This window comes from Anabrus simplex, chromosome 4 (genome assembly GCF_040414725.1).
Source record: "Anabrus simplex isolate iqAnaSimp1 chromosome 4, ASM4041472v1, whole genome shotgun sequence".
NCBI classification, from domain to species: Eukaryota; Metazoa; Arthropoda; class Insecta; order Orthoptera; family Tettigoniidae; genus Anabrus; species Anabrus simplex.
The window spans coordinates 238,679,575-238,694,777 of record NC_090268.1 but is presented as its reverse complement, the minus strand read 5'-3'; the positions used below and the strand labels follow the sequence as shown (position 1 = coordinate 238,694,777).

At 38.4% G+C, this 15,203-nt stretch overlaps 1 protein-coding gene across 1 annotated transcript in view; it reads left to right on the top strand.

Moving 5' to 3' along the window:
* Fbxo42 (F-box protein 42) overlaps nt 1-15,203 on the top strand; it is a 104,469-nt gene that overhangs the window by 770 nt on the left and 88,496 nt on the right. Inside the window, exon 2 of the mRNA XM_067146418.2 lies at nt 5,662-5,793. Coding sequence (XP_067002519.1) covers nt 5,662-5,793 — 132 coding nt within the window. The remainder of the gene's footprint in view (nt 1-5,661; nt 5,794-15,203) is intronic.

The following is a 15,203-nucleotide window of genomic DNA, read 5'->3' as shown; positions in this document are numbered from 1 at the left end:
ACACACACACACACACACAATGCTTCATTGGGGCATGAAACTCTTCCCTTCTGCTTACATGCAAATGGAAACTCTGGATTGCAAAATGCATCACAGTGTGACCTAGATTGTAGTCAGCTCTTCCAGTCAGATGAGAGCATTGCCTCTGTTCCATAAAAGGCAATCCATATTTCTTTCTTCTTTAATTGAAGCTCCATTAATAATCATGGCGTGTGGCCTCCGAAGGGGCCTGATGCAGGTCTTTCAGGTTGATGCCGTATAGGCGACCTGCAAATCTGTGAGGATGGGGCCTTTCATATAACAAATTCTAATGATGTAGACGGCACACCCATCCAGTCCTTGAGCAATTGGAATTAACCAGTGAAGGTAAAATCCTCGACCTGGCTGAGAATCAGACCCAGGATCCACTGGACCATAGGTCAGCATACTAACCATTTGGCCATGAAGCTGGCCGAAGCTCCATTAATGGTTTCTGATGGGGATCAGAAGAAGGTAGTAACAAATGTAGTCTTCAATGCTCGATAAGAAATTGCTCATTTGCAAGCTTATACATCAGCCTTGATGGAGTGAATTTTGAGACACATAACACTTTCTGTAATAATGTAGTTTTCACTTGTTTTATTTCTTCAGATTACTTTTAGTGAAATGAGTTCATATTTAGTTCCATACCATAAGTTAAAATAGGAATCAATTTTGAGACAAAAAGCTTCATGGAAGTGATTAAGGACAGCCTACGTAAATGCTGTATTTCATTCATAGCTATTAGTGCAGCATTGTCCGGCTCCATGGCTAAATGGTTAGCGTGCTGGCCCTTGGTTACAGGGGCCCCGGGTTCGATTCCCGGCAGGGTATTTTAACCATCATTGGTTAATTTCGCTGGCACGAGGGCTGGGTGTATGTGTCGTCTTCATCATCATTTCATCCTCATCACGATGCACAGGTCGCCTACGGGCACCAAATCAAAAGACCTACATCTGGCAAGCCAAACATGTCCTCGGACACTCCCGGCACTAAAAGCCATATGCCATTTCATTTTTTCAGTGCAGCATTCGCTCTGTTTCCACATGATTTGTGAAAGATAATTCCCATCCTCTATAGAATTGTTCCTAAATAGTTGAAATTTTTGACAGTTGTTAGTCGGAGATTTCCGGTTGTATTAAATATTATCCCTATTTGATATCTTTCCTCCCGTACGGAGAACCATATGAACTGTTTTATTTCCGTTTATCTGTAATTTGTTTCTCTTTGCCCAAGTGAGTAGGCGATCCATACATTCTAACAAATCTTACAAATGCATAAATATAAAGTGATAGGTACCTTAACTTTCAAGAAATCAAGAATATCTGTGATATCAGCTGTAGCTGAAATAAACAACAGGCTAGTGGACTTAATGGGTCACCCTGTAGGACACCATTTAGCTACATAATTGGATTTGAGCACTGAAGGTCATTGGTAACAATCACAGAGTTATAAAGCAAAATGCTAATTAATCATTTTCAAATAATTCCTTTCAGCAAGCATAGTCTGAAGTTTGTCAATTATGACCAGGCTTCTCACCCAGGTAACCACAAGTCAAATCTCAGCCAATGCATTTGGGTTGTTAAAAATGAAAAATCCCTGTAGAGGATGGTTGCCTAGTTGTACTTCTTCTATCACCACCACCACCACCACCACCACCACCACCACAACATATTCCTGTAGTTCATATTCCATGGAAAATTAAAATTCCCATGGCTATGATCACCATAACATCAGTCACGTAAAACTACAAGCTAGCAGTTAAACCGGTTATACTAATGTATTGGACTGGTGCGTAAGTCCATACTGTACTGTTTTTTCACAAATTTATTAAAATGGTAAGATACACAAAAGAGAGAAGTTAATCAACAATATTCCTCCACTATCTACAACAGTCTGCCAACACTGGAATAGTTTTTCGATTCCATGCCTGTAGGTATCTTGTGGTTATGAGTTTAAAAAATCGTCAAGCTATGTTTGGAGCGGACTTACATCCAGAAAGTAATAAATGTTATTTACTTTACGTCCCACTATCTATATTTTTTTGGTTTCGGAGACACCGAGGTGCCAGAATTTAGTTCCGCAGGAGTTCTTTTACATGCCAGTAAATGAACCAACATGAGGCTGTCATATTTGAGCACCTTCAAATACCACAGGACTGAGCCAGGATCGAACCTGCCAGGTTGGGGTCAGAAGGCCAGTGGCTCAACCATCTGAGCCATTCAGCCCAGCCATCCAGAAAGGATGTTCCTTGAAGGTTGTTTGGTAGAGAATGGAAAGGATGAAAATCTGAGGGCACAAGATCAGGTGAATAAGGTGGGTGTGGAATGACTCCCCAACCCAACTCCTGGATAGTGTTTTTTTTTTCTTTTCTTTTCGGTTTACTAGAGTGCGGGCGAGCATTATCTTGCAGTAGCATCAGTTCATGCAGTCTTGTTGGTCTTTTTCTTGGATTGTGTCTGCAAGACATCTCAGTTGGTGGCAATAAATGTCATCAGTACCAAAACATAAAACCATGATCATGAATCAACTACTGAATGAAAAACAAAAAAATCATATTACTTACTTCCACGAGTACAAACAATCTGTGCATAGTTCGTGAGGCGTATCAATTGTTCACTGTTAAAACAATATGCACACTTCTATAAAAGACACAGTGCAACAGTTCGTAGTACAGCACACCCTCTTTGTCCCACCAGGTACATGAAATTATCTTTTGTTGATGTACATTTGCCTTTGTACAGGCAGTTGCTTTTTTATTAGCGCTCAGCCATTCCTTTCCTTTTCTTTTTTTTTTTTTTTTTTTTTTTTTCTAGGGGCTTTACGTCGCACCGACACAGATAGGTCTTATGGCGACGATTTTCCTTTTCTTAGGTTAGCATAAAGACGCCAACTGATGATGAGCAAGTGGCACATGTGGCCACGTGCTGATTTTTGTTTATTTTGCTGAGAGCAAGCCGTACCCATACACCCAATTTCTGAACCTGCCCATTAAATGCAAGTGTTGCACAATGGTTGAATGGCCACAGTTCATCACATCTGCCAATTCTCAGGTACACCGATCATTAGACTGGATTTATATGCTATATAAGTCACCAATATAAGCATGGAACTATGCATTTAAGTAACTTATACACTAATTTTCATGCTATTAAACACTTCTATGAAATGCTTATATAACATTCCTTTACTAGACACAAGCGATTTACCCTACCAAAACATAAAACCATGATCATGAATCAACTACTGAATGAAAAACAAAAAAATCACATTACTTACTTACTTCCACGAGTACAAACTATCTGTGCATAGTTCGTGAGGCGTATCAATTGTTCACTGTTAAAACAATATGCACACTTCTATAAAAGACACAGTGCAAATTTTTCAAGAAAACTGTGTAAAAGAAAGACAAACATGAAGAAACACACTTAAATACACATCCCTCTTTCATTTTACACTGCACAACCTACTTTTTCTGTCTATAATTTGCTTTGCGGAGCGTCGGTGGCTCAGGCGGCAGCGCGCCGGGCTCTCAGAGCTGGGTTCCGTGGTTCAAATCTCGGTCACTCCATGTGAGATTTGTGCTGGACAGAGCAGTGGTGGAACAGGTTTTTCTCTGAGTACTCCAGTTTTTTCTGTCATTTTTCATACCAGCAACACTCTCCAATATCATTTCATCTGTCAGTCATTAATCAGGCTTCGGCAGCTGGCACAATTCCTGTCCTCGCCGTTAGATGGGGGCTTCATTAATTCCATTCCTGACCCGGTCGCATGCCTGGAAACAAGCTGTGGAATTTCAGTTTGCTTCGCAGTACACTACAACAGTCTTCTCCAAGTTTCCTGGTTTAAATCTGTGGCGTTTGTTAAAACTAGGCCTAGCATCAATGTGGAAAATGATTTCTCCATATGTACAGATGTGACAGGACAGTACTTAAATTCTGGAGCGAGTGTTCTGGTAGATTCATTATCAGTACCAGCACATTCTCTTTGGTACCAGCCAAATATTTATTTATAGCTATCATGATGATGTAGCCCGGAGTTCGTTTAAGGCCATCACAATATTTTGTTCGGAGACAGAGTCCGAGGTTTCCTGGGATACCATCCATTTCACACTTTGCGTTCTCCATAATGTCCAGCAAATCACCAAGGTGCAATCCACGTGTTTCTAGCTTCTTGATTGATTGTGGTATGATTTGGAAGTGTGTCTTGATAAGTGCCAGTTCCCTTTGAACCATTTCATTGCCTAAAGAGTTTACAGCATTAATTGCTTTACATCTCGTTGAAGACTACTTGTAAAACATATTTAAATACGCGTAATAAAAATAAAAAACATGCAAATATATGCAATATGCATATATATGCACTATTAAACTTAATAATGTTAGGCCTCTTTAAACAACGATCATCATCATCATCATCATCATCATCTTAAAATTAATAATTCATCCAATTTCACCTCGAAACACACTTCCTTGTAGGATGCTAAATGGTTTATTTTGTCACAAAAGGTGGCAAAATAAACCATTTCAGTACGGACAACAATGATTTTTATCACTTGCAACACACTTCCTTGTTGGTGTTTGAGGTCTACATATCAGCAAACAACATATGCATTTGCATATAAATCCATATGTGTACTGATCATTATGGATTAAGGTGTTTAAATGATCTTCATCAAACCCGCAAGGTCTTCCTGAACATGGAGAGTCACTCGTGTCAAATCAACACTTTTGAAGTTTTGCAGACACACAAAATCCAATCCATGGTGACACATGTAGCCTAGATCAGGTAGGCCTATACCTTCTGAGATGTATTACGACTCACTGTGGAAAGCATAGTGAGTGACAGGAGAGTTGCTTAAGTTGATGAAATGAATGTGTTTCTTTAATTTTTTTATTTTGTACGTACTTTTACTTCAAATGCTGGTAACGTGTAACTATTTCATCCACAGAGGTGAGTTTATTCACGTTTCTGAAGTGTAAACTATTGTGTAGCCTACACTCTGTAGATTGAAGGAATTACTGAATCTTTAAAAAATATTATAATCATTTTATTTGTGTTAAGTTGTGAACAGAATTCAACCTGCTAATACTGTTCTACTATGAAAGAAGCAAAATGAAATGAAAATGAAATTATTTTTGAAAAATTTTGCAAAACTTTTAAAAGTTTAGAAAATTACAAAGTTCATATTTTTGTAGTGGAAAGGAACAAAGGTGACAAATCAGCTTTTAAAAAAATATTTTTGACTTGAAGGTCAGTTTGTTGATTTTTCTGTTAAGAGTTTAATTGGACATAGTGACCATCTAACTTATTTTTTCTACATTAAAAATTAGTTTGTGGTCTTAGAGAATCAAGAATGTTGTTGGCCTGCCGGGATGATAGTTGCATTAGCCTATACCTTCTTCCTGAAAGTGGTTAATGTCAATTACTGCTGCAGCCAAACACCACATTAGGTGTATCAGTTAAGAAGAAGTGAGGAGTGTGCATCTGTTTTGCAACTGAAACTAGCAGTTTGGTTTAATATATTAGTTGCAAATTTTTATTTGTAACTTAATAATATCACAATGTTGTTGTTATAAAGCAACAACATATGTTCTTTGGATTTTAATTTTCACATGATTATGGATGGTATCTGTATTGCAGATGTAATCCGTCACACTCAGAAGAATCTGAACCGAGCCATTTCAGAGTTCAACATCATGTGGGAAGATATAACACCAGCAGAAATGGCTCCAACAATCACAAAACGATATTCTCATTCAGCGTGCCGTTATGGTAGGTAACTTGGCTGTATAGAATTTTAGAGGGAAAATATTGTTTTCAGAGGAATTAACTTAAGTCACAAGTAGGATTTATCAGATGTCTTCACCTTATTATTTGTTGTAATTGTAACATTCTTGTTAATTTCTGGGTTCAGAAATAAACTTGTTGTTTTGGGTCTTTGAATAAAGTCTCATATTAGTACTTACCTGGAATGATTGATGAGAATTTTTTTATTAGATTAGCTACCAAATGTTTCCATGGCACTCATTTGAATTGGAATTACTCATTCTTGGCTGACTAACTTTTAAAATCCATGATTTAGCATGTGCATAGAAGACTATATCTCGAAGATAGAGGACACTTGTACCACAGGCTTATTTAGCGTGCATAAATTGATTTTGCTTGGGCGATATTTATGATATTTAACTTCTGTAGTGTTGTTCAGGCTGTTTGGCCATATTAACTAGGTTTAAAACCTGCCTTAACCACTCAATGTGGAGTGCCGTACACTGCACGCATGCTCCCAAATGCTCTCTGTCGCCGAGTGATGTACATTGCATGCACGTAGTAGCTTCTGATTTGTGCTTCTATCTAGTGAATATTTATTGAACTATTGCAAATATAGTAAGATATATCTGTAGAGGAAGCATCAAACTTTCATTTGATGCGTGTATCTGTAGAGTATTTATCGATTACGTGTTATACATCGCGTCTGAAAAACCAGCAAGTTCTGTTGTTGACATTGTGGCTGCTAAACGTTTTATTGTGGTCGCAAATTTGGAAACTAACGATGTTTTACCAAATTATGATGCGGAAAGTTCAGTTTCGTCATAGCGTATCGAAGAGGAAGTGCGACATCTTCATGAGTTACCGTGGACTGCCGCACAGATGGCACTGCCATCCACAGTGATGACTGAGCATGAGGATAACAGAGGCATTATCGGGACTACTACTTCAAAATCTACTAGGAAACTCTAAGCAAGCAACTTACATTTGAAAATGATTTCGTCTGCTGGACACTTTGGAATATTTCCTGGATGATTTCACTGCCTACGAAGTAACCACCCCCCTTCTTATCTCATTCTTGCGGAAGAAGAATCGGCATTTCAAGTAATGAAATACGAGTTTTGGTAGCAAACAGAGCACATGATATTCACAACACCCCAACTGCGATGACTTCACTTTAATAACATCTAATTTATCCAAGCACTCGAAGAAAGTATCACCCTATAAACTATCCATACACAATAGCTTTTCCGCAACAACAGTTCCCACTCGCAACAACACATTATAAACACTTTCCGATGCATACGTGAGATGTGGCGCTTTGCATTGAGCTGTAATCTTTAATTAGTGTTAGGGAAGCAGGCATATTATCAGTCGGTTTGTCGTAAAGGAAAGGATGGCATAAATCATACTGATTCACTTTTGAAATATTCCGCACTATGTACCCAGCTAAATGATACAATAAGTACTCTTTGCTACAATTCCGCCCACTTAACTCGGGTAAACTGTTTTCCCAGTCTGGTGTTTGAATGTCATTTTCGATGTTCACAATTTATTCCCTGATTTCATTCACAGCTTGTGTCTTCACTGCACGATTTTTACTTTCAATTTCTCTTGCAAGAATGCATATTTGATTAACAAGAGACGTCAATGGGGATTCAGCTCTGTACTCACAGTTTCCACCAGATGATAAGGCAAGTTTACTCGGTACATAAATAGACTGCAGCGTGTGTAAATGTAGAAAGTCAATAGTGGACGGATGATCATCACAACTTAGTGATTACAGGATACCAAAATGACGTTCTAGGGGATCTTGATTAAGTTTTCCTGTCAAAACGTAGCTATGATTGTGTTCCCACAAATATTCAGACACTTCTAAGGTACTTTCCACGCTAACTCTTAAAGACTCCAGTTTCCTTTGTGAAGCAATTGAATTTTGAGTATCTCTGAGAACATTCTGCCATTTAATTAAAGTTTCATGTGCCTGTGATCCTTTATACAGTGCTTGAGTGGGAATAGCTGAATCTAATGCGTCAATCAGACAGTTTAAATCGCTTGTGAAAATTTCCGTTTGTTTACTGTCTTCTAAACCCTGTGTTTTAATACCCCGATAGAATGCTATACCATTAGCGACTGATCTACTGAACAGTTGAAATGCTAGTCTGACATTCATTTGCTGAAACGAATTAGGATCCAAGTGGGAAGAGGTCAGTTTGTAGCAAACTTTCAATCCGGATTCAGGAGACGAGTCATAATTTTAACTTCCCAGTAGAATGAATATCAACAATATTACCATTATAATTAACCTGTCCTTTGTCATGAAAATGGTTTCATACACATTTAAATATATGTGGCGCGTCTGAAAATGCCCATAATTTTCTGTTGGAGTCAGCTGGATTGGAAATATAACACTTAAGATTCTTTATGTTACCATATATTCCTAAGCATTTCCACAACTTTTTATTCAACTCGCTACCATCTGATATCGTCCCCACTCTGGCAAACTAGCAAAACTGACATTCTAAGGAATCTGAAGTTCTGGTCTAGATTTTGTTATTTATATATTGTCTACCCTCTGACAAAGTCTCACATCTGCAGCTGGTTCTGTATGCCTAACACATAAAACCAATAATTAAATATAAACATTGATTTGACATGAGTAATCAGAACTTCTTTCAGCTCTCCTAACCTTTTGACAATTTGCAGATTCGTTAGTTTGCCAGAGCAGGGACGATATGAAACCAGTGATTCGGGCACCTACAGTACTTGCTCTAATGGTATGATGACTTGAATGAGAATGTTTGCAATTATAACACCAGGGGTGGCGTTCTGGCTAGCATATATATATCGCTATGGGTTGTTTCCTCCCACACTGATATACGTTGCCTTATAGCACAACAGTGACAAAGAGCAAGGTATTTAAAACATAACACTTCTCACACCAACGATAAGATATCTATTAGGTTCAACCTTTTCAATAGATATCTTATCGTTAATCTCAATTCAATACGGAAACATGAATGAAGTTCATATCTTTAAACTTCTCACACCATCATGAATACACTAATAACGCAAACTGTCAAAACGTCTCTGACAGCAACAATAATGAGCAATAAAAATTACTACAACTGAAGGCGAATATAACGCGGGCTAATCGCCAAGGGTCTCTGTTGACGTCACAGTCGCCTGTGCCGCCACGAAGCGGGTGTCCCACCAACCTCTTGAGCTCTCTTACGGGCGAACGGAGAAGATGTCGCACTTCCTCTTCGATACGCTTCGTTAAGCAAGGACTACGATATAGAATTTGAGAGTGAAAGTAGTGATCGTGACATTGATGTTGATTTTGATACACGGGAAAATATCGGCCGTAATGTTATTGATGGTGGGTTTGTGTGACAAGACATGGATAATTACAGAGGGCAAAGGGAAATGTTTACGGCAAATTATGGGTCTCAGAATGCTGCAAATAACTGCTTATGTCCTGTGTGAAAAATTTTCAGTTGTTTTCTACTGTCGAGTTCATAAAGATGATAGTAGTAGAGGCAGATATTTATGCTCAACATCTCGTGCGGTCACACAGTATGATATTTCCGTTCCGATCGAGGGTAAATGAATGTATACCAGTTATTGTGGAGGAAATGTATGTAGTTTTTATATTGTGTATGTTAATGATCATACTACAGAAATCTGTATTGAGACATTATTTCTCAAAAACTCCGGGTACTAGCTACTTCTATATTTGGTTCAGCCATATTTCGGGCCCATTTGAAAGCTCAGAAGATTCCTCCACTTCATTGTTGACCTTAGATAATTCCAGTAAATGGTGCTTTTTGTGTGTTTATGCACTGACCATTTTGGTAAAATTCATTGAACCGCTTGTCATTTACGCCGGATTAACTAAGAACCTGCACTCATAGCTTGGTGCTATACTCTTCTCTCAGCACAGGGTATCCAGGTAGTGAAAGTCGTCCCATGCTGAGAGGTTAAACAGAGTGTTTGAAAACAAATGAATGACCCTATTTCTGATAACTATATTAATTCAAATGTGTTACAGTTACCAAGCAAATTACACACTATTATGCAAGTCCTCAATTTCAAAGTCTCAGTGTGCTCTCCACCTGCTGCACCAGTAATCCCAGATGCCTCTGAGGGTGTTTTCTGTCACAGAACACACCACTGCTGTGATTTAGGAAGTTCTGAGCTTGTCCAAGTCAGCGGATAATGGTAGAACTTCTTTGACATAACGCCATAAGAAGTTGCATGGTGTGTTGTATGGAGATCGTAGGGGTCAAGAGTGTAGTATTAGTTCATGGGATCCTGTTTGTCCAGTCCAGTGTTGTGTAATTTTTCATTTAGAAGCTGACAAGTATGGTGGTGGCAATATGATAGTGCTGTGCCTTGCTGAAAAATGAAATCGTGTCTACTTCCAGTTGTGCGAATATCCCAGGCCTGCAGCATGTCAGAAAGGAATTGTCAGCAACAATGTTTCCCTTAAGAATGAAAGGGCCACCCGGAAATCTTCCCCTTAATTGAACCCCCTAGTCTTGAAATTGTTGATCACTTCCAGTCACCACTTGTCTGCATTTAGGACTGTCGCCCAAGTGACAGATTTTTTGTCAGTTATTTACCTAATCTTTCATTAAATTATTTCAAAGAAAATCATTGAACATCTCCCTTGTTAAATTAATACTAATGTTTCTGGTTTTACATCCCACTGACTACTTTTATGGTTTTTGGAGATTCTGAGATGCCAGAATTTAGTCTTGCAGGAGTTCTTTTACTTGTTAGTAAATCGATTGATACAAGGCTTACGTATTTGAACACCTTGAAATACCATCGGATTGAGTCAGGATCAAACCTGCCAAGTAGGGATCAGAAGGCCAGTGCCTCAACCGCCTGAGCCACTCAGCCAAGCCCTTGGTAAATTCTTCCAGTCCCTAATACCTCTTTCTTTAAACAAATGCAGTATATGCCCCAATTTGTCCTCTTGAATTCCAACTTTATCCTCATATTATAATCATTCAATCAATTCTTAAAACTCTACTCAGGCTTATTCGTCTACCCATATCATTCCAAGCAATCTCTCCACTGACAGCTTGGAACATTCTGCTTAGTACAATTTACAAACTTCATCGTGTAAATCCATATTGATACAGTTGAAACTTAGAAACAATGTTAGGTTTTGGTCCACCCAATCAATACACATCACTTTACAAGTGAACTATTTAATTAAAAACATATTAAATATTTTGAATACTGTTTAATTGAAAACATAAAACTATTTAATTAGCCCAAAGTTAGCAACATGTTCTTAACACTACTTGTTGGTCAGAAATCATCCAGAACAAATTGTGCTGCTTTCCTTTGTATCTTTCCAGTTCTCAAATCAAGTAATCACGATGAGGGTTCCATACACTAGAACAATACTCTAATAATAGTGAAAACATTTTCTTAACCAACCATCTAAAGGGGTCTTACACTAGAGCAGATACGTAGATGACATAATGTACACATATGACAAGGATGTCACAAACATGCAGCATGTATTAAACACAGTAAAATCCTTATACAGGTTAGTCAGATTTGCAGTGGAATCAGAATTTAACAAGCTCAATTTTTAAGACATCACTTGTACTTTTGGATAACCCTGATGTAAGACGTAACAGTTAAAATCACTGTTGACATCCACAAGTCTGAAAATAATTGCCAATGACCATCTCGTTGCTGTACGAGTTGACGTCTAATTAGCACACTTCTGGTCAAAACTGTCCACTCCGCCTTTAGTCAAGATGTAAAATTCAGTTATTCCCGATTTTCCAGGCACACGCGCACACACACACACACACACACACACACACACACACACACACACACACGAATAACCACACTCCACTAATCTCTCATACTGGAATCTTCACGTTGCGGCTAGAGAGGGAAGTTTGTCATTTCCCGTTTCAGAAGGCCCATGGAGAAACCAGATTAAAGCACAATACAAGTAGAGGCTGGCCATTCCCTCCAGGCCAGCTGGGAGGTCTCCGATCTAACTAATCCCTGCCAGGAAATACTGAAGGGGGCTACAACAGGGCTGGCACGTAATTAGTTTGTTAGTGCATCTGTCTACACTGGATTTTAATGCATGCATATGCACCCAATGAATAGCACTGCTGACAGTTCTCATTGAACTGTTGAAATTTTCTTGATATTATTGCAGCCCTGTCTTCTTTCCTCCTCTCTTCCCAGTCATCAGTGTTATTAAATTGCAAAGCAGAAAGGAGAAACAAAAATCGTTCTTTGGATGAAGTGCATCTTAATAATACATCTACCGAGCTCGATAGCTGCAGTCGCTTAATTGCGGTCAGTATCCAGTATTCGGGAGATCGTGGGTTCGAACCCCACTGTCGGCAGCCCTGAAGATGGTTTTCCGTGGTTTCCCATTTTCACACCAGGCAAATGCTGGGGCTGTACCTTAATTAAGGCCACGGCCGCTTCCTTCCCACTCCTAGCCCTTCCCTGTCCCATCGTCGCCATAAGACCTATCTGTGTCGGTGCGACGTAAAGCAAATAACAAAAAAAAAAAAAAAAAAAAAAAAAAAAAAAAAAAAAAATACATCTGATGATGATGATGATGATGATGATGATGATGATGATGATGCTTGTTGTTCAAAGGGGCCTAACATCTAGGACATCTCTGCCAGTTCTGTCAGTTCCAAAGAAGCTGTGACCTCATTCCCAGATTTGAAGACAGCTGTGTGAACTAATAACCCTATGAGAGTCTTCAATTCGATTAGGTCAAGGTCTTGAATATAAGTAGACCTTTTATTACAGTAATTTGATCTCAGATTATGTCTTCGCATTCATCCACGGTAGGATTTCTTCAAGGATGTATTGGGTGAACAGCAATCCCCATACCTCTAAATCATCCGGGTTTTCTGCAAGTGTTTTAATGTTACATCGCAAACCAGGCAAGTACATGATGCTATTGTGTTGCCTTGTTCTGACGTTAGCTGGTGGTTGTGTCTTCCTCCATTTTAAAAAATTGATTTTTCCCTTAGAAGTGAACATCTCTCTCATCATCTTCAGTACTTTCTACTTTGCATGGCCCTGCTATTTCAGTCATGTCTGAATAGAGAAAGTATAAGTGTATCACACGATAATATGAGAACTTAGATATAAATTACGCAAAAAGTCACTTAACTACTATGGTACATATGTGAGAATGCTTGCAGCATTCAGCTCTGAATAACTTCTGAATAAACTGATGCTTCATTTTGTGACTTACATAGAGGTTAAGACTCTTGCCAACTGGAAGGTAGACAGAACAATTCATTTGTAGTCTGAAAGGGGAAAGGTATATTGCAGAGTAGGAAAAAAGAGAGAGGTCTAGGGGACGGCCCATAGTACTTACAGGTTGGACGGATTAATTCTCAACTACGAACTCGTATAGTACCTTCAATATTTTCAGATAAATTATACCAGATCAAAGTAATCTTTGCACTAATACTTGTATAAGCTAATAATTCTCATTTGCTTCTTTTATACGATCTTTCCGACTTTTAAAAACTCCATGCAGACTATCCATGCCATCTGTCCGCTGACAACTTGAAACATGAAAAAGATGTTGATTCCCATAGGGAACCTGAAATATTTGTTCCAAATGAGTAAATTTATAATACCAATATAGTTGGTCCATTATTGGACATTATAAATTTTCCAGCTAACTCATTCCTAGTTGCCAGCGTTTCACCCCAGTGTGCCAAGTTGAGCTCATCAGTTGGTAAATGGCACACCCACCAAGCCGCATGGCCAGTGCATACAGTGGAGGTCACTGTGTAGGCTACTTCGAGCCTGAATCAACATCTTTATCATCTGATGGCCAGGCAGGCATTAATTTTTGAAAATGAGACTAAGTCTATCATAGTGTATTGGCACTGCTGGTGGCTCCAAGTAGCCTACGCAGTGGCCTCCACGGTATGCACTGGTCGTATCATCTGATGGCCTGGTGATGATGATCAATCAGTCAGTCAGGACATGTTATTTTATATATATATATATATATATACATATATACAGAAGATATGTACATTATAGATGCAATTAAAAGACGAAGACTACAATGTTATGGTCACCTCCGCAGAATGAACAACGACTGGCTAACTAAAAAGATTTTTTATTACATCGCCAAATTAAAACACACCAACAGTTAGCTGGAAGAGATACAGTGGGATCCACAAAGACTGAGGGTCACAGATGACATCTTAAGTAATAAGGTGGCCTTCTGGCAGCAGATCACTTCTGTGGATTTTTCACTTTTGCAAATTCAACTCAACCTGGGAGAGTCTTATCGGAGGAACAGAGGCAGGCGATCAGCCGTCGTATGAGGAAGTTCTGGGAAGAAAATAAAAATACTAAACTGCCAAATTATTTAATAAAAATAAAAATTTGTCCTCGACTACAACCTTCTCAAATAAGAGTAACATAGGCAGCCTGACCACCAATTTTGACGTTCTGATTGTGCTGACGTCTAGCGACAAACACAGTTCTATTGAATGGCTACTGTGGCTGAGTTGATTTAATTTTATCGGACGACACTGAATATGCCACTAGAAATCTTTAACACACTAACAGCGATGGCATGGAGTGCCAAGATTTTTTACCATCTTTCAAAAATGTTACCTCGGCTGGCATTAAATCCCCGTGAACTGAATTTTACACACTATCACTGGCGTAGCGACAGAGGTTTCCTGAAAGTAGAGCGAGGATCAGCCATTGTTTTATGTACGGTATGAAAGCTTGAATGAAAAGAAAGAACTTAGGATTGTGATTCACAGGAATATTTTACTGTGGAGGTTGTAACCGTACAACAGGGTTACAGACTTCATTCAGCATTCATTATAATTATTATCATTAATTCATTAGATTGTATATTCTGAATTTCATTATTTAGATTGTAGAATTAATTAGATATCACGCATCTTATGTCAGCTAATCATTTGATAAGGGAATTCTGTTTGTAATCATTATGAATTATAAGTAGAATTTTGTAAACAATATAAATTTATTAAGGATGATATGTGTGTTTAATAGAACAAATTATTAGCGTAAATTGTATAATATTATATTCTAGGAAAATTTTCTTCGTCTCTTGTTAATTTAAAATTTAGTGCTTGACAATAATGTATTTTAGTGTACCATTTGCCACCGAGGTAGACACCTCATTTGCAAATAAAGAGATTTTGATTTGATTTGATTTTGAATGTAAATAAGTGAGATTTGAAAACAAAGTCGTATTTTAACTTGTAACTGTAAGCAGAAGAGCTGGCATGACATAGTGCAACCCAGGCAATGTTTAACCGATGTTGCCTTAGGCAAGAAAGTTTCCATTGACACAGACAGTTTGTAACCGTTCATAAGCATGG